The sequence below is a fragment of the Oryctolagus cuniculus genome, chromosome X (genome assembly GCF_051225735.1).
Source record: "Oryctolagus cuniculus isolate XC-2025 breed Fujian yellow rabbit chromosome X, ASM5122573v1, whole genome shotgun sequence".
Lineage (NCBI taxonomy): Eukaryota > Metazoa > Chordata > Mammalia > Lagomorpha > Leporidae > Oryctolagus > Oryctolagus cuniculus.
Window position 1 is genome coordinate 113,591,615 of NC_142888.1, and position 19,288 is coordinate 113,610,902.

Here is a 19,288-nt window from a genome sequence, read left to right on the forward strand (position 1 = left end):
AGAATATGTCCAGAGTATATGGAATACTTTGGAATGCTCAGTGGGTGGCAGGAATCTAATCACTTGAACCATCACTGTTACCTCCTGGTGAGAAGCTAGAGTCAGATACTGGAGGTGGGAATTGAACCCAGTCATCTGATGTCGGTTAACTGCTAGGCTAAATGTCTGCTCCTCCCCTAGCCCTTTGAAAACTTGTGTTGCTTCTGAAAAAAAAAATATTTATTTGAAAGAGTGACAGATGGAGAAGGAGAAGAGGGTGGAAGAGAGATTGATCTTCCATCTGCTAGTTCACCACCCAAATGGCTGTAAAGGACATGGCTGGGTCAAGCTGTACCCAGGAGGCAGGAACTCCATCTAGATCTCCTATATGGGTGGCAGGGGAGCCTCTGCTGCTTTCCAAGGCACATTAGTAGGAAGCTGAATCAGCAACAGAGCAGCTGGGGCTGACACTGTGGTGCAAATGGCTTAAGCCACTGCCTGCAAAGGTGGCATCCCATGTGAGCACTGGATCGAGTCCTGGCTGCTCCACTTCCGAAACTGCTCGCTGCTAATGTGCCAGGGAAAATGGAAGAAGATGACTCATGTGCTTGGGCCCCTGAACCCACATGGGAGACCTGGATGAATCTGCTGTCTCCTGGCTTTGGCCTGGCCCAGCCCATGCTGTTGTGGCCATTTGGGAAGTGAACCAGTGGATGGGAGATTTCCCTCTCTGTGTCTCTCCTTCTCTCTCTCTCTGTACTCTGCCTTTAGAATAAATAGATCTTTTTTTTTTTTAAAAAAAAGAGATATTTTGGGGCTGGCACTGTGGTGTAGTGGGTAAAGCTGCCACCTGAAGTGCTGGCATCCCATATGGGTGACGGTTCAAGACCCAGCTACTCCACTTCCGAACCAGCTCTCTGCTGTGGCCTGGGAAAGCAGTAGAAGATGGTTCAAGTACTTGGGTCCCTGCACCCATGTGGGAGACCCAGAAGAAGCTCTTGGCCTCCGGCTTTGGATTGGCACAGCTCCGGCCATTGTGGCCAATTGGGAAGTGAACCAGCAGATGGAAGACCTCTCTCTCTCTCTCTCTCTCTCTCTCTCTCTCTGCCTCTCCTTTTCTCTATGTGTAACTCTTTCAAATAAATAAATAAATCTTTTTTAAAAAAAGAGATCTTTTAAAAGAAGAAGAAAAAAAAATAAATGGCACAGCTAGGACTCAAACAGCACTCATAGAGGATGCCATCAGTGGTTTAACCCACTGTGCCACAACACTTGCCCTGGTACTTGCTTTTGAAGTCTTTGTGTGCTCAGGCAATTAGTGTGTTCTTTTATACGCACATCTCTTCATGAAAAAAAAAAAACACACAGTCATCGGCCTATAAATGTTTAGTTTCCAATCTTTTTTTTTAAAAAGAGGTTTATCCATTTATTTGAAAGGCAGAATTAGAGAGAGAGAGAGGTCTTCTATCTGCTGGTTCACTCCCTAAAAGGCCACAATGGCATGGGCGAGGCCAGGCTGAAGCCAGGGGCCTGGAAATCTTGTCTGGGTCTCCCACGTGCCTGGCAGGGTCCCAAACAACTTGACCATCTTCTGCTGCTTCCCCAGGTGCATTAAGGAGCTGAATGGGAACTGGAGCTGTCAGGACTCAAAGCAGCACCCATATGGGATGCTGGCATCGTGGGCTGAGGCTCAACCCACTGAACCACAATGCCAGCTCCTAGTTTCCAATCATAAAAGCATGGTTTTTGACACAGCCAGGTCTTAATTTCACTTGAATCTTTGGGGTCTCGTGCTTATGAGAATGGTAGCACCCATTCCGCATGTCCCACATTGGAGCGCCTGGGTTTGATTCCCAGCTCTGCCTCCTGACTCCAGCTTCCCACCAATGCAGACTCTGGGAGGCAACAGTGATGGCTCAAGTGAGTGGGTGCTGCTAGACGGCGTTCCTGAGTCCTAGTTTTGGCCTAGTTTAGTCCAAGCTGTTGCAGGCATTTGGGGAATAACCCAGTAGATGGGAGATCTCTCTTGAATGAACTAGTGCATGGATAAGGGCTATCTCTGCCTCTGACTCTTAAATAGTAAAAAATAATAAATAAATTTTTAAAAGGTTAGGGGCTGGGGGACTGGGTTTCTTTTCAGTGTGATGATAATGCTATGGAACCAGACAATGGGGATGGTTACTCAATCTTGTGGACTGTACTTTAAAATGGCCAAAGTGGTGCCTTTTAGACTAGCTGACATTTTCCACAACAAAGATACTTTAATGACAGCCTTTAACAATCAGTCAGAAACATCACAAGTAAGAGTAACCAGGATTAACAGAAAACACATCTAGTGTGCCAGGAGTAGAACTGCCAACTCACCAGCTTGAGAAAGAGGGGACTCAGAGCATCTGATGATTATTTACTGAGCCTGCTGGTTGCTTGTGTTCAGAGCTTGCTTAACCATAGGTGTTACCCTGATATCACCAATACATTTTTTTTGCTATTAATCATGAAAACTTGCTTTTATCTGCAAAGTTTATTTCATATAGCACAAATTAATAGGGAGCTGTAACCAAGTATTCCAATATGTAAGATTTGTATAGAAAAATATCAGAAACTCATTTGTTAGTATGATTGTTTCTGCCCTCCATTTGAACAAGAGCTAGTACATGAAACAGTTTTTAGAGCTAAGACACCTTGCTCTACCTGTAACAAAGATACAATTCTCTGAGTCAGAAAGAAGGGAATCACCAAGAACAATTCTCTCCTTTACTAATTTAAAACTGGTGGCCAAAAGGAACACTGGCCTGATCCAAACTCTTCAAAATTCAACACCAAAAATGCATTAGGACAATTAATGTGCATCCACATTTTTACGGAATTATATATATCGTGCGTGTGTGTGTGCATGTGTGTCTACATGTGGGTACCTATGTATGTGGACATCTGTGTCCTTATCACAGGTACTGGGGAATAGCACCACACCTGGACTCACCTTCAGCCAGTGCCCAGAGAAAGGCAAGTCTATTTTGGTTACAGATAAGCCTGAGAAGATAATGAAGGACACAACTTGTGACTACACACAGAAGATTGCAAAATTGAACATTTAGAAGAGTTAAACATGCTCCACAGACAACAGCAAAGCTGTCTGCTATCTAAGTAACACACATTTTGGCAGAGATACTCCATTAGGTACTGCAAAAAGAAATACTGACAAGAACAGGAGAGATGTTGACTGTTCCAAGACTCTGCTTTCTTAGCGCTCCTGGCCTCTGGGGGCATCAATGCCTGGCACCAACAATGACAGAGTTAGAAACATACATATATCATGGTAAAATATGTTTGGTGCTATTTTGTAATCTTTGACATTTGTATATTAGAAATCTGGCATGGCTCTTGGGAGCAATCCTGAGTCATTCCACATAATCCATTATGTTTTCTACCAGATCAGATTGAGCTTTTAGTTGTTAAAATTAATGTCACTATTATACAGAAGAAATATTATGTTATGATTTCCAATATATACTCAAAGAGAATCCTTCCTTCAGGAAGATTCTGTAGAAAGTTGGCAGTTACCACTTTATGCAAGCAGCTTTGAGATACATTCATGCCAGCACATGTGCTGGTAAGCAAATACAAGAATGAAAGGCACTGGTGATTTTTCAATGAAAATAAAGACAACACTTTCCTTAAGACTCTTGCTTATACACAAGAGATGATAGGAATATCTTTGGAGTTATATATCAATGCAACCTTTGGATTTTTTTTTTTTAATGTTCATTTGCTTTGCCAGATTTAACTCCTGAGCAGAGAAATTTGGGGAAACAGGCTTGGGAGTTGAGCTAAGAGAGGTGGAAGATTCACTTCCCAGGTCCAGCGAAGCTTACACATCTGATGAGAAAGGAAAAGAAAAGAAAGAAGATTAGTAGAGAACATACCCATAGTCTCATGACCCTGGCCTCCTTTCAGGGTGGGCCTGAGACCCTAGGCCACCTTCCTGACAAATGTCTCCCTCTTCCTCAACTCCGAAATGGGCATTAGGTACCTCTCTTAGTTTCAAAGAGAGGTTCTCAAGGAAAGAAAAATGAAAGCCTTTTGGTTTTTGGAAACCCAAGTTGAAAGAACAATTCCAAACACCACTCTAATCCCTGTGCTCTGCAAGAATATCTGTGTGCTGGGCAAGCAGCCGGCAGAGCAGGAGCTCAGGGAATCTGGGTCTTGAAAAGAACTTTTTATGGCTGACAGGAAATGCAGGACATAAACATGAGCAAAACTAACTTAATGAGACTCTTACATCACCCCTATACATCTGCCACTGCTTTCCCCCTCTGCTCCGAAGTTACATGGTGCAAAGGCTGTCCTCGGAACAGACTGTAGGAAGGGAGGGTTCAAGGTCAATTGCCCTTCAATCAAAGTGAAGGTGGGAGGAAGCCTTACCAGAATGACCTGAAGAATCAGGTTTGCTTTCTTTCTTCTCATCAGAAGGTGCTTCACGTCTTTGGGCAGGTGTTGTGGAACCCATTGCATTTTGTTTGCGGCTCTTAGGAGGGATATTTGTGACAGGTGATTTGGTATTGTGACTTAGGTCAACAACAGTGCTGCAGCCCAGTTCTTGGTTGGGTTTGAGGCATGGAGTGGATCTGGAGGTGGTGTTGGTTTCATGTGCTTTCCCGGTTTTTGCTCTATGTGTGGATGCTCTTTTTTTGGATGGTCTGGAAAAACAAAAGACATTTTGGTTACAGTTCTGATTATTCCAAGACCAAGGTTCAGTCATGAAAGAAGCTTTATCTTTGAATTCACTTCTAAGAAATGCTATGGAAACAAATGAACATTTGTATGAGAGAAGGGGAAGGCTGGAAGGAACCTTAGAGATCACAGGACACACTGGGTTTCACATTATATTCTAGAAGGCCTAAGGGTGCCATGAGAGCACCAGAGACTAGGAGGCGCTAACATGCAGGGCTCTGGGGGGCCTGTCTCCCTCCTTCAAGCTGCTCAAAGACACTGAGTAGGGTGCAGTTACAGAAGCGGAGCAAATTTTGTAGCTCTCATGTTCTTTCCACACCACCACTAAGCCGCTCAGCAGACCTGTTTTTCCCATGGGCCTTGCAGGTTGATGTCTTTTCAGGCAGCCCTCCGGGGCGGGGGGGGGGGCGGAGTGACTTCCAAGACTCTCTTCCTGCTCTCCCAAGGTAACCTTGGGCCCTGCTTGCCCTCATGTAAGATGAGCACATTACTGTCAAGTTCAATGTTTCCAGGAGAATTAAAACAGGTAATGTAAAATGCCTGGTATACAGTACTCACTCAATAAGCATCCCCTCCCCGGTTTATGAGATATTAACCAGTCTGAACAAAAGCACAGTTTGGAGTCAGATGCATCTGGGTTTGAATTTGGGCTCTGCCACTGAAGAGCGGGACACTGGACAAACAAGGCCCTTGGCCTCTGTACCGCAGTTTCTCTGTAAGAATGGACATGATGCTTCTTACCTAGCAAGGCTGTTGTGGGGATTCATTTGTTTCTGTTAGGTCAAGTGCTTGGTACAGACAAACCAAGAGCTCAATGGGTAATATCATTCAGCACTCTACAAAGGCCAATCATAATCCCAGCAAGTGTAGTTGGGTCAGCATGCTGAGTGACTCACCTACAGCTTTTTCCTTGAGTTAAGTGGTCTTTCTTGCTTTTTGGTATGACACTGCCGATACCACCATTAACAGATATGTTTGTTTCTTTATAGATTAGTTCAGGACTGTCCTTCAAAAACACCAGCTGTTGAGTCATTTTCTTTGGCTTTCTGAAAGCCATTCTGAGCTTGTTAGATGAACCTTGGCCATTTAGAATGGCGAAAGGGGGAAAAGGAACAGAATTCAAGTTGGACTTTCAACCAGAAATACATGGTAAAGCAGAGGCTGTGAGCCTGACGAGTTGGGGGAGGGTAAAGGCTGGTCTGGCAGCAGCACTGTGGGGCAGCAGGCTCAGCGCCCCCCGTGGCTTCATGTTCCCAAGCCATGGCCTGGGCCACTGTCCTGCAAACACACTCTAAGCATGACAGTGTTACCATTGCCTGAGAAGCCTGATGGATCAGAGGGCAGGACTGTTCCATGCTTGTCACCCTCTCCCCAATTAATCATTGAGCCGCTCCTGCCTGCTAACTTCAGCTTTTCTCTGTGCCCTGAGGTCGACCCAGGGGCTCCTGTTGCTGTTCTCATTGCATTTGGACCAAACTTCTTTGAACCAAGTCATCCTGTGGCAGTGTCACTGTTTGCTCCTACGTCTGCCTCCCTGCAGCTGTGGCTCCTAGAAGCTGAGGGCCATGGCTTTCCACCCTGGCTTCCCCAGCACCTGCTAGAGCACCTGATTGAGCTGTTCAGTATCCATTTGCAGGATAAACATGGTGTTTTCTCAAATGCCAACCACTGCTGTGCTTAAGTGGTTCCCACTCATAAGGGAGTCAGTGATATGTTTCAGAGGGCACCTACATTGTGACATCATTTCAGTTTTTCTTAATGAAGTGGAAAGGAGATTTCCACCTGTGGTCAATCACTGATGACTTATGAGGCCCTGAGTTGTGAAGTACCAGCAATCCTTATAGTCAACTGAGAAAGAGCTGCCACTTAGAGTCTCTTAGCAACTGCAGCTGGCATGATTCTTAGCAATGCACACATTGATCTCACTGAAATCTCATGCCCTCCCTAGGAAGAAGACATAAGCTTCCACTGTGTCATATGGGAAACCAGTACAGAGGGGTTTGGTGACCAGGCCAAAACCACACAGCACAGAAGCAGAGGAACTTCTCTACGTGAATGGAGACAGTATGGCTCCTGCATGGTGACTAACAGAACCACTGGGAGCAAGCAAACCTGGTGGAAACAGCGAATCCGAGGAATCCTTTTCACTTTCGCTTGCCGTTGTGTCCTCATCGTCAGCCTCGTCCTCCTCATATGTATCATTGCCAGATGCTTCTGCAGCCTGTGAGCAGAAAAGAAAACTGTAATCATACCTCTATCGTTCTGGTCTGGAATTTCAAAGAAGTCTAACTTCAAGGCTGGATTGACAGCTCACTTTTCTCATTTCAATTGAAAGTTAAAGAAAAGTTCACCTCTTTAACTGGCCCTAGGAACTGTAGCAGAGTGACCCCCAGCACTTTTCAAAACTGACACTTCTAAATTCGCATGCTGCTTAATGATAGGAATGAGCACAACTGGGACACTAGCTAGGCAGCACAGGATAGCTGGGGAGCAGAGCATGTCAAAAACACACAGAATTCGGAGGACAAAGGCCTTGAATGCACATGCTCTGTCAGAAGACCCAGCACTGGGGCAAGCAAAGGGTTATGAAACAGACCCAAAAGGCACTTGTCATAGGGACAAAACAAAGGGGGGCTGGTGAATTTGAGTTTGTCAAAATGGAGAACTCTGGCTCAACAAAAGACATTAAGAGAGTGAGGCATACTACAGTGTGAGCGGAGATACCTTCAGTACATGCATCCATAGGCCTCCTAAGCAGAGAGGGGAAAAACCCCTACAAATCAGTGAGAAAAAGGCAGGTGATAAACTAGGAAAAGACACTTCACCAGAGCAGCTGGCCAAATGGCCAGTAAGTAAGTATGAAGGCACCTGACCTCCTTAGTCATCAGAAAATATTGCTAACTTCAACATCAGTGAAGTCAGGTGCTCCAATCCAGCAGAAGATACAAAAACACAAGTCATAGGCTCGGAGCAGATGTCTACGACACAGAATCAAAAACGAAGTGATAGCTAGAACAGTGAAAGAACTTCAAGTAAGAAAAAGGCAAGCTGACCAAAATTTGGGGTCAAAGACTGAAAGAAGTATTTTGCCCAAGAGAAAACAGGCAAGCTTAAGAAGAAAGATAGGAAAACCTGCTTTTTCGAGAACAGACTGGTCAAAATGCAACAGCTGGCAAGAATGTGAAGCGACAGGAATTGTGCAAGACTGCTGGCAAGAGTACACACATCACCTTTGAGGTAGTCGCATCTGTCTTTCGTGTCCGCTTCATTATTTCCTCAATTCTCTATTTAAATGACAAATAAAAATGCAAGCATGAAAACGAGTTAAAAGCCAAACAGCGATCCTGCAGAGTTCATTCCCTCCATTTCACACGGTAGACAATGTCAGCAGTTGCTCCCAAACCACAGATTTTACCAGCAAAAAGCCTTGGGTGGGTGGGGTCCCTATTCAGATCCCCCTTTCTGCTAGAAAATGCTTGGAACGATGACAGCTGTTTTTCTTATGATAACAGAGATATGGAAACAACATCGTCTTAATCCTAATTGCATGGATGTGGAAATCCATTACTTAGACTAAGCACATACTACTGCAAACCAATTAGAGGCCAAACACGGTTCTAGTCTAACAGACCATCCCTGAAGCTGATGTTAATGAAAATAATGCACCTCAGGGAAGCCATACTGTCTAAAATGAAAAGACAGGAGGCTGAGGAGGGCTGTGTCCTGGCAAGGGGTAAGAACTGTCCCCAACTGCACATGCTTCTTTTCCCAGAGCTGAGGAGGGCAGCACTCTCCGGCCTGCTCACAGTAACGGCCCTACTGACAGAGGAGCCTCCTGCTGCCTAAGCCTGCACCCGGGCCCCCAGATGAGCCAGGTGAGCTGTGCAATGTGTGTGGCCCCACTTTGCAAAGCAACTTGGCTTCTCAGAGACACCTGCACTTTCTGCTTCTTCCCAAGAAGCTGCTGCCATTTTCAGCTCAGTTTAGAAAACACTCTACCTCCCAGCAACCCCTCCCAGGACCGGAATACCTCTGCCCACAAAAGGAGCTTTGCTTCTAGGGGTCTGATGTATCGAGACGTTTGCTGTGATGGCCACCAAGGGTCCATGAGGGAAGAGTATGGTCAGGAAGAAAAAAGCCCCCGTACGCAGGAGAGGTCAGCTCCTTGGCCAAGGAAGAAGAGTGCAGTGGGGAAAGCACTAGGGGCTGGCATCTACTGAATTTGGGATTTCCCCAAACATACTGGGATATAACGTGCCCAACACTGTTTTAAACAGAAGTCAAACCTCGTAAAGCAGAGAGCGAGTACCTTTTTTCTCTCCAGTCTTTCTTGTAAGTTCTGCAGAATAATTCTCTCATGTTCCTTTTTACGATTGTCAGCTTCTTGAGCTTTTATTCTGATTGCCCCCTTCTAGAAAATTTGCATGAAAATAGTTTAATCTCAGTATAGCTGAGTGACATCAGAGAACACTAGTTGAAAAAGTGACACAGTATTATGTTATCTAGAACATCAAAACAATGTAACCTTTTATTAAGGGTCCCTATGTATGTGACCAATTCACTGATTAGCAGTTTTCATTACTTGGAACGCAAAAAACCAGGCTAAATGATATCTGGAAGGCTTAGGATCTCAAGGTTATCATTATGAATATCAGGACCACCTTACTTTAAAAGTCTTTAAGTGAGGGGCCAGCACCATGGCGCAGTAGGTTAAGCCTCTGCCTGAAGTGCTGGCATCCCATATGGACACCGGTTCTGGTCCTGGCTGCTCCTCTTCTGATCCAGCTCTCTGCTATGGTCTGGGAAAGCTGTGGAAGATGGCCCAAGTGCTTGGACCCCTGCACCTGCGTGGGAGACCGGAGGAAGCTCCTGGTTCCTGGCTTCGGATCGGTGCAGCTCCAGCCGTTGCGGCCATTTGGGGAGTGAATCAGCGGATGGAAGGCCTCTCTCTCTCTGTCTCTCCCTCTCACTGTCTGTAACTCTACCTCTCAAATAAATAAATAAAAATCTTTTTTTAAAAAAAGTCTTTAAGTGACTATGGCACTATCCACTAACATAGCAAAAGGAGCTAAAATCCTACATCTCAAAAACACTCAGAGGATTTTTTTTTAATATTTGAAAGGCAGAGTTACAGAGAGGGAGAGGCATAGAAAGAGACAGAGACAGGAGAGATCTTCCAACTACTGGTTCACTTCCCAAATGGCCACAATGGCTAGGTCTGGGGCAGGTCGAAGCCAGGAGCCAGAAGCTTCTTCCAGGAAACAGATGAGGACATAAACCCTTATGAATACCTCTAAAAGCTTAAAATCCTCGAATTCAACGTGCATGCAGGAGCCCAAGCCCTTGGGCCATTTTCCACTGCTTTCCCAGGTGCATCAGCAGGGAGCTGGATTGGAAGTAAAGCAGCTGGCTGCCCATATGGGATGTTGGCGCTGCAGGCAGCAGCTTTACCAGTATGCCACAGTGCCAGATCCGTGAAAAGATTCTTAAAGGCACTCTCCTGAGGAATGCAGGTGCCTGCATTAATGGAACATGCAACCGATTTTTGCGAAGGGAATATAAATTGTGCTATGGTCATAACTCACAGTGAGTATAGGCAGAGCTCACTTAGGGGATTTACTTCCCCATTGATCGGGATTTAGATGGGGGAGGCATTTTATTGTTGAATTCGAGGATTTTAAGCTTTTAAAGGTATTCATAAGGGTTTATGTCCTCATCTGTTCATGGGGGTTGTGAAGAGCAGGTGTGAGTGTTGTGTGTGGGGCACCACGGAATGCAAGATGGGGAAAGCTGACCTGGGACCTTTGATCTTTGCAAGCAAGTTGGATTCCAAACTAAGTGACTGTTAATCTAATTTGCTGTGTTCTGCTTTCTGTTTTCCCTTGGAGAATATTTTGGGATTTTGCCCTTGGTGGCTGAAGTGACCAGCAGTGATGGTGGGCAATGGTGAGACTGTGATGTAAAAATGTGGCCAGAGAACAGTGCATCTGTTTACTTTTTTCCTCAAAACACAGATTTTCTGATTTGGATTCCAACTACATTTTATAACCTGGTTCTTATCCCCTGATTAAGCATCAAACCAGCAAACCTGTGGCAGGGTCTCCTGATCTTTTTGATGTGCAGATGCTTTTTTCTTTTCAAGCTCCTGTTGCAGATTCTCATCATCAGTCTTTGAGACTTCTTGTGCTTGGTCTTCAATCATTTTCTTTGTTATGTCTTTTGCTTTTCTAACAGTACTGAGAGTATTTAAATAACTGTTAGTAAATGTCTTGGTTGACACCATACAGAGTTGGTAGTATAGTACCTGAGCTTTTATAGTGAAACAGCCTGCGTATTGTAATGCAACTGACATTCACATCAGAATAACTGCTTTTTTTACGTTGTTACTATACAAGATTTAAACAGTTGAACCTTTTTAAATGGGGAAAGGGAGTAGAATAATATTTGAATCAAGTAGTGGACTACTTTGCATTTAACAAAAAACACACATACACATGCACACATACACTATAGATATAATCACTCCTTAACTGTTTTAGAGACAGGAGACCCTTTAACAGGCCTTACTGACACATACTCATACCCAGTGTCATTTAGAGGGTCTGGTGGTGCTCAAGTAGTGCTCTCAAACACTAAGCCAGCTCTGTTTACAGGAAGTGATGAACACACTTCTTCAGGTTATATATAGTTTCTTGCCAGTCACAATTTCCCCTTTCCTCCTTTCCCTCAGCCTATCTATATGGAAACTATGTGACTATTTCAAAGAACGCTTAATACTTGCACACAAAGTCAGTACTGTAGTTATTCCTTGAAGGCCATGGACAGAGAAGGCTTACATTAAAGGACCCAACATCAAATTAACCTCAAGATGCAGGAGCAAGAAAAATTTCACTCAGGTCCAAATGCATGCAATTGTGCATGCAATTTGCTGCCCATAGCAAATATGCAATGATATCTTAACAAATACCATAGGAAATCCTTTAGCAATGACTCACTGGCCTGATGAGATTCAGGTGTCACAAAGGTCATTGGAAAGCACCCAAAGTTACACATGAGGAAGTTTAATCACCAGGTTTGTGAATCCTGAAGTTACAAGCTTTTAAAAATAAAGAAGGGGGTTGCCATCCATGAATGAAAAGCCCCTGGACATGAGGCTGGTCTCTTTATGCCTTCTACCACGTCTTAATGACATCCAATGTATGGGACTAACAAGGATTGCACCATTGATGCACACACCAGGGTCCTCTGTGCTCCGCCGGTTATAGGGGTCAGAAATGCTTCCTACCCACTCTTTACTTGCTTAGAAGGCAGTGAGGCATTTCTGCTCCTCACTGAAGAAAAAGACAGTTGCTCCTTGACAAGTTGTACCGAGAGGGTAAGAGTTTGGACTTTCCAAATCTAGGCTCCAAAGTGTACAGCATGGGAAAGATGATTTTGTGCTCACCTTGGTTCTGTATCTTTTTTTAGTCTTTCTTCATCTTTGAGTTTTTGTTCACGAGCAAGACGGCGTCTTTCTGTTAATATTTTTGTAGCCTCCTCAGCACTCATAGTCCCTGGTGTGCTTTTAATACCAGGCTCTGGTTAAAATAAATGTGCCAAGCCATTAGTGTAGGCAACTAACTGCCCTTCAGTCTAATAAAGAAGTACAATGCAACCCAAAACATTTAACGAAGTGAGCAGCAGCATGTGCACAGACCTAAATTTATAAACTGAAAGCAAACTCCTGGTGATTTGTTCAAAACCCACCCCAGTGACACATCTCCCAGTACCAGAATTAGCATTTTTTTTAACAACTATTTGTTCCAAAACAAAAGAATGCAATTCTGCTTTAGTTTTAGTTGTTAGGAGATAACTGATTCAACTGACTGTATGGTACAAGATTAAGATATCCTGAACACAGGGGAAGACAAGCTTAGGCCTGGTCCAAATGAAGGGTAAAATTTTTAAATATTCAACTAAACAAAAAAAAATATCTGCCATACATTTTGAGATTTGTGCATCATTTCTACTATATAATTACTCTTCAGCTGAACTCTGAGAGCAGTATATGCACTTAGTTGATCATAAAGTGTCTAACAGTAGATAACAAAGGAAACCAAGTCTATTAGTAAAACGAGGTGACTACATGGAGAGAGATTATAATATTTTAGTCTATTTAGTGAACTTTATTGCAAACAAACTATACAGGAAGTGAGAATTCTAAAATATCTCAAGAATTAATAATTTGTAATAAGAGATTATTTCTGTCACAAAAAAATTCACTGTGGGATGCCTTAAAAAGAAACAACTCCCTAGTGTTTGGAATTGAGTAATGTCTGTAGGCATGGAGCTTGCCTGCGCCAGGTGGAATAGCAACAAGGCACTTTCAGGAACCTACAACCACACAAAGCAAGGTGTACCACATGTTATGGCCCATGTCTGGAAACTGACCTACATCTTCGGAGGAAAACTTGCTCATCCACACATGGCTGGGATGTGCTCTTTCCCTAAATGACCCATTATCAGAGCTAGACAGGCCCCTAGGGATCATTTGGAGCAACCCTTCCATCCAATATATATATATATATTTTTTTTAAAAAGAGTTATTTATTTGAAAGGCGGAGTTACAGAGACAGAGGGCAAAAGAGAGAGAGAGAATTGTTCTTCCATCCATCGGTTCACTCCCCAAATGGCTACAATGGCTACAATGGCCAGGGCTGGGCCAGACTGACGCCAGGAGCCTGGAGCTTCATCCAGGTCTCCCACATGGGTGCAGGGGCCCAAACACTTGGGCCATCTTCCACTGCTTTCCCAAGTGCATTAGCAGGAAGCTGGATTGAAAGTGGAGCAGTCAAGCCTCAAACAGGCACCCATATGGGATGCCAGCATTGCAGGTGGTGCCTTTACCAGCTACACCACAACACTGGCCCCCCAATATTTAACAGCAGCTGTAAACATGGGTTTTTTAAAACAAAGGGGTAGGGCAACAAGGACAAGCAGCCAGAGATGTGTTTCCCTGAGCCAGGAACTGGCTACATTTCCTTCCAAAGAAAATCATCCCCTAATCAATGGGAGAATACAATGAACATGAGCATTCCCAAACTTACCTCAAGATACTCTGTGTTGCTAAAGCAAACCCCTTAGTGAAAGAGCTTACCTTCAGACACCATATGCCTTTGGCTCACAGCCTCACATTTTCTTATTGTTTTGGAAGCAGTTTCTCTTTTCTTTGGGAAAGAACCTAATGCACTTTGTGAAAATAGGGCACGTTGGTCCGGTGTCATTTTATAGAACAGAGAACTCTGTGCTGACTGTTTTGACATAAATGGTGAAGGTGACAGGGGGCTGGTCTTATGGCTCTGCCTGCCGAGAAAAAGTAACAAATGTGTGCTAATTAATTTTTAGTGTACATTTTGTGAAATGTCAGGTCTTGATACTATGAGATAATATCATAATCTTGGAATTAGACATTAGAGACAAAAGTAAATCCACTTTAAAGGGTTTTTCCTTTAAGTTATCTTGCATACTTTAGTTATGGAAATCTGACATAAAATTTGTCCTGGTAGACACCTATCAGGAACAGCTACAAATCAGCTACTTACTTAGCATGTTGAGAAAATGGGAGTTGGTAGCCCAGTACAGATGACGACCAACTAGGACATGGTGGGAGTGACGATGGGAACTTCTTGGCAAGAGGGTATGAGGCCAGTATGTCCTTGACTAGATTCTGAACAGATCAGTGCAAAAGACAAGAAATTATCAGCAATAACTTTACTGCAGCTGGCTTTTGAAGAACAAAAATTACTCTGTATAAAGGCCAATTACGGCTTCTTAAACTGAGAATTTGGAATTTGCTTTTAGACTAACAAGTTATATTACACAATTCAAGTAGGGCACAGAAATAATTAATCTAAAAGAAATCTTTTACTTCACAACTTAATTCTGCATCTAAATCCTATGGGCTTGGAACATCTCAAAAAGAACAGAACTGATAGATACTGTTTATTGATATATAAACTCTTGTATCTTCTCCCTTTTACTAAAAATTAATATTCTAGTTTTCAGGGGAAACAAATATGAGAGAATTACGAATAGTTTAAGTGAGTTGTCTCATTTGATTAATTTTAGTATTTATTATAATATTTATAATTTATTATAGCAAAATACTAGTAGTAAGTCAGTTATGCTGTGATATACAATGATGATATACAAATTTTATGGGAAAATATGTCAATAAAAGGCACTTGACAAACCTACGGAGCTCTCACTTTCGCTTACAAGATGCTTCCACACTCACCTCAGGGGCTGCCTTGGGGGGCACTTCCGCACTCGGCTCAGGGGCTGCTTCCCTGCTGTCCTCCGGTGACACTTCCACACTCGCCTCAGAGGATGAGTGCACGCTCACCTCAGCAGAGGAATCCCCGCTCACCATGGGGGCTGCTTCTACGCTTACCAGGGGAGAGGCATCCACGCTCACCTCGGGAGGCGCTTCCTCTCTGGCCCTGGAGAGCACTTCCATGATCACCTTGGGCGGTGCTTCCATGTGTGCCTTGGGGGGCTCCTCTGCACTCGCCTCAGGGGGCGCTTCTGTAGTTGCCTGGGCAGGCACTTCTGCGCTGGCCTCAGGGGGTGCTTCCACGCTCACCTGGGCAGATGTTTCTACTTTCTCCTGAGCTGTTACTTCCAGTACAGTCTGAGATGGTGTCTTCACTACCGTCTTAGGAGGCAGGAAAATCGGCTTCAGTTCATCACTGCTGTATCTACGCAAGGGCACGTGTACATAGCGGAATACAGTGGTGCGGGTGCCTGTAAATGAGTAAGGACAGAGAGGGAAATTCCATAAAGTGAGTGATCTCACAAGGCAGAAACATGCCAGGCACACAACGTAAGAAGAGAACCAGAGAAAAGAGAGGCTGTTAGGAAAGCACAGGCATTACACACATAGCAAGTACTTAGTGACACAGATCACAGACCCAGGAGAAATCTAGCACTTCAGAAGTTACGCCAACAACAGAGTAGATGTGAAAGCGGTAGTCTACTCCAGATGAAAGCGAGCTGTTTCTCTGAAGCTGTTGCTGGTAATAAGCTATTTCTATTTTAATCACACTATATGTCAGGGTTATTTTCATGAAAAATAATCTTCAACACTGAAACAAAATGATCATAGTTGGGATTGGATCAAGTTGAACTGAGGCCTTGGTTAAGGTTGAGGCGCTTGAGGCTGGTGTTGTGGTACAGTGGGTAAAGCCACTGCCTGCAGTGCCAGCAGCCCATATAGGCACCGTTTCGAGACCCGGCTGCTCCACTTCCTATCCAGCTCTTTGCTATGGCCTGGGAAAGCAGTAGAAAATGGCCCAAGTCCTTGGGCCCCTGCACCCACGTGGAGGAAGCTCCTGGCTCCTGGCTTCGGATCAGCCATTGCAGCCACCTGGGCAGTGAATCAGCAGATGGAAGACCTCTCTCTCCCTCTCTCTCTCTCTCTGCATCTCTTTCTCTCTCTGTGTAACTCTTTCAGATAAATAAATAAATCTTTAAAAAAAAAAAAAACAACAAAAGTTGAGGTGGTTGACATACCAGCCTCAGATGCTTTGGCAACTGGAACACACCAGGGCAAAAATGTTTTAAGAATTTTTTTTTTTATTGAATTGAAATGCAGAGTTAGAGATAGAGAGAGGGAGATACAGAGAGAAAGAGGTCTTCCGTCTGCTGGTTCCCCAAATAGCCACAATGGCTAGGGCTGTGCCGATGAAAGCCAGCAGTCTGGAACTTCTTGCAAGTCTCCCATGTGGGTGCAGGAGCCCAAGCACTTGGACCATCTTTTGCTGTTTTCCTTGGCACATTAGCAGAAAGCTGTATCAGAAGTGGAGCAGCCGGGTCTTGAACCAGTGCCCATATGGGATGCCAGTGTCAGACGCCACAACACCAGCCCCAGTCAAAGATGTTTTAATCAGGGAAACAAATATGAGGGGAGTAAATAATCAACAGAGGCCAAGCAATAAGTGATTCATCTGCTGTGTCTTAGAGGGAAGGGATAGGATGGAGTCCAGAAGGGTTCTGGGCCTGAAGGGAAGTCTATATGTGTTAGGATGAATGGATAGACTTCTAATGTCAGATGTACAAACATCTGAGTCATGGGTAAACCTCTTGTATTATCCACTAACTTGGGTCACAATCAAGAGAGATTATCAATAAATGTTTGTAGGTTAAAAAAAGTAAACATCTGAATACCTCTGCCAGAAATAGAGATCTTACCATTGCAGTGATAACATAAGACCCTCCATACCCTCCATATTAGATTTTTTTAGAATAGAATGGAAGAAATAACATTTTCTCACACATATTTACTGAAATGTCAGTAATCAGACTAGGTTGGTTCTCCAAGATTCCTCAAAGATTTGACAATCTAAGTTTATCTATTTTATGCCTGGGAAATGGGCAAGAATGATAATACTGGGTGTGTCAGCTAAGATGGAGGAAAATTATAATTCTAATCTTTGGAGCCAAGCAGTTTCATACACTGTGGTAGATGTGCAGATTTGCATATGTCCCCTAGGTGGCATCTTGGCAATATGTATCAAAAGCCACTTAAAGAGTACACACTTGGAGAGGCACCAAGATGGCGGAATAGGGAGGGCGTTACTGCTCTAGTTTAGGAGAAGATAGTTAAAAAACGTGGAGAGAATACAATCTCAGGGAAGAGTTAGAGAAAAAACAACAGAAGAAACTCCATGCAAATTAGAGGGACACTATGGATATATGTGGAGGTTGTGGATACACAGCATGAACACAGACACAACTCAGCCCCCCAGCAGCCAAGAGCCTCAGCACCAGCTTTGGAGAGTGAGGTGAGACCAGACTGCAACAGCCCAACCCACTGGCAATAAAGCTGTGGGAAGAGCCTGGCATGAGTCAGGCTTGGAGCCCTGTGGGGGACAGTGTACCTGCCAACCTAGAGGGAAAAAAGGGGGCATCTTTCTTTCTTTCTTTCTTTCTTTCTTTCTTTCTTTCTTTCTTTTTTTTTTTTTTTTTACAGGTAGAGTTATAGACACTGAAAGACAGAGAGAAAGGTCTTCCTTCCATTGGTTCACTCCACAAATGGCTGCTACGGCCGGCACTGTGCCGATCCAAAGCCAGGAGCCAGGTGTTTCTTCCTGGTCTCCCATGTGGGTGCAGGGCCCAAGCACTTGGGCCATCCCCCACGGCCTTCCTGGGCCACAGCAGAGAACTGGACTGGAAGAGGAGCAGCCGGGACTAGAATCCGGCACCCATATGGGATGCAGTCGCCGCAGGCGGAGGATTAATCAAGTGAGCTCCGGCACCGGCCCCGGCACTGGTGTCCAGTAACTAGCTGAGAGTGGGTGGGTACCATTTAGGACATATACAACAGCTGTGCCTGCTTGTGTCTGTGTACCCAAAAATCAACTGAGAGGAGAAGCCTGAGTCTGGCTGGGAGAACTGTCAGGGGGCTGGGTGCTCATACTTTGGGAGCCTTTTGTGCTGGGACTGTGAAAACACTGTGGCTGCATGGGAGAGCATGGGATGTGGCTAGGTCTTTGGGCATTCACTGTGGACAGCTCCACATGCTTGGGACTCCCTGATTTCCTGGTGAGGGTCATTGCTGAGGGATTTGTGCTCACACTGAGGACTGCGCAGATCCTTTGTGTGGTTCTTGTGGTAACACAGATGAATGGTATACCCACTGGGGCTAGCACCCAGGCATTGGTCTCCTTGGAGGAGAGCAGGTGAGCATGAAACTATACCAACAGAGCTGAACAAAAACTTTTCTCTAAAGGGAGGCGAGAACTTCCACTTTGCTTATGGCCTTATCCAAATACTGATGGAGTTTGTGGATTCAAAAGGCTTCCATCACCTAGGCAGCTCATTTCAAGAACCTTGGTAGGTCACTGATGTGATGTCATGCATAAAAATATTGATTGTTAAATCAACAACAGGAGTCACTGTGCACTAACTCCCCATGCAGGACCTCTGTCCTCAATGCATTGTATTATGAGAGTTAACTGTAAAATTTGTTCTCAGTTTTTTTTGTGTTTGTGCAAATTGTTGAAATATTTACTTGGTGTAGAGTTGGTCTTCTGTGTAAAAATTGAATTGAAAATGAATCTTAAAGGAGAATGGGACTGGGAAGGGGAGAGGGAGGAGGAGAGGTGGGAGTGTGGATGCGAGGGCGGGTATGGTGGGAAGATTGACTATATTTCTAAAGTTGTACTTATGAAATTTGTATTCCTTAAAAAATAAATTAAAAAAAATTAAAAAGAGGATATTTAGGGGCTAGCACTGTGGCGTAGCAGGTAAAGCCACCGCCTGCAGAGCCAGCATCTCATATGGGCACCGGTTTGAGTCCCAGCTTTCCACTTCTGATTCAGCTCTCTGGTATGGCCTGGGAAAGCAGAAGAAGATGGCCTAAGTCCTTGGACCCCTGCAACCCCAATGAGAGACCCAGAAGAAGCTCCTGGCTCCTGGCTTCGGATTGGTGCGGCTCTGGCCATTGCAGTCAATTGGGGAATGAACAAGTGGATGGAAAACATCTTTCTCTCTCTCTCTTTCTCTCTCTCTCTCTTTCTCTCTGTAACTCTGACTT

General features: G+C 44.4%; 1 protein-coding gene across 2 annotated transcripts in view; it reads right to left on the reverse strand.

Moving 5' to 3' along the window:
- Nucleotides 1-2,485: 2,485 nt before the first annotated feature.
- MAP7D3 (MAP7 domain containing 3) overlaps nt 2,486-19,288 on the reverse strand; it is a 35,060-nt gene continuing 18,257 nt past the window's right edge. The window contains exons 7-17 of one of the 2 annotated variants that reach the window (XM_051827582.3): nt 14,987-15,495; nt 14,292-14,416; nt 13,847-14,052; nt 12,155-12,287; nt 10,799-10,946; nt 9,020-9,121; nt 7,941-7,994; nt 6,823-6,931; nt 5,607-5,787; nt 4,402-4,676; nt 2,486-3,855 (exon numbers count right to left, since the gene is read on the reverse strand). In XM_051827582.3, the coding sequence (XP_051683542.3) occupies nt 3,848-3,855; nt 4,402-4,676; nt 5,607-5,787; nt 6,823-6,931; nt 7,941-7,994; nt 9,020-9,121; nt 10,799-10,946; nt 12,155-12,287; nt 13,847-14,052; nt 14,292-14,416; nt 14,987-15,495 (1,850 nt within the window). In that variant the 3' untranslated portion in view covers nt 2,486-3,847. Of the gene's footprint in view, nt 3,856-4,401; nt 4,677-5,606; nt 5,788-6,822; nt 6,932-7,940; nt 7,997-9,019; nt 9,122-10,798; nt 10,947-12,154; nt 12,288-13,846; nt 14,053-14,291; nt 14,417-14,986; nt 15,496-19,288 lie in introns of those variants that run through there. The other variant, XM_089324168.1, reaches the window with a different exon arrangement.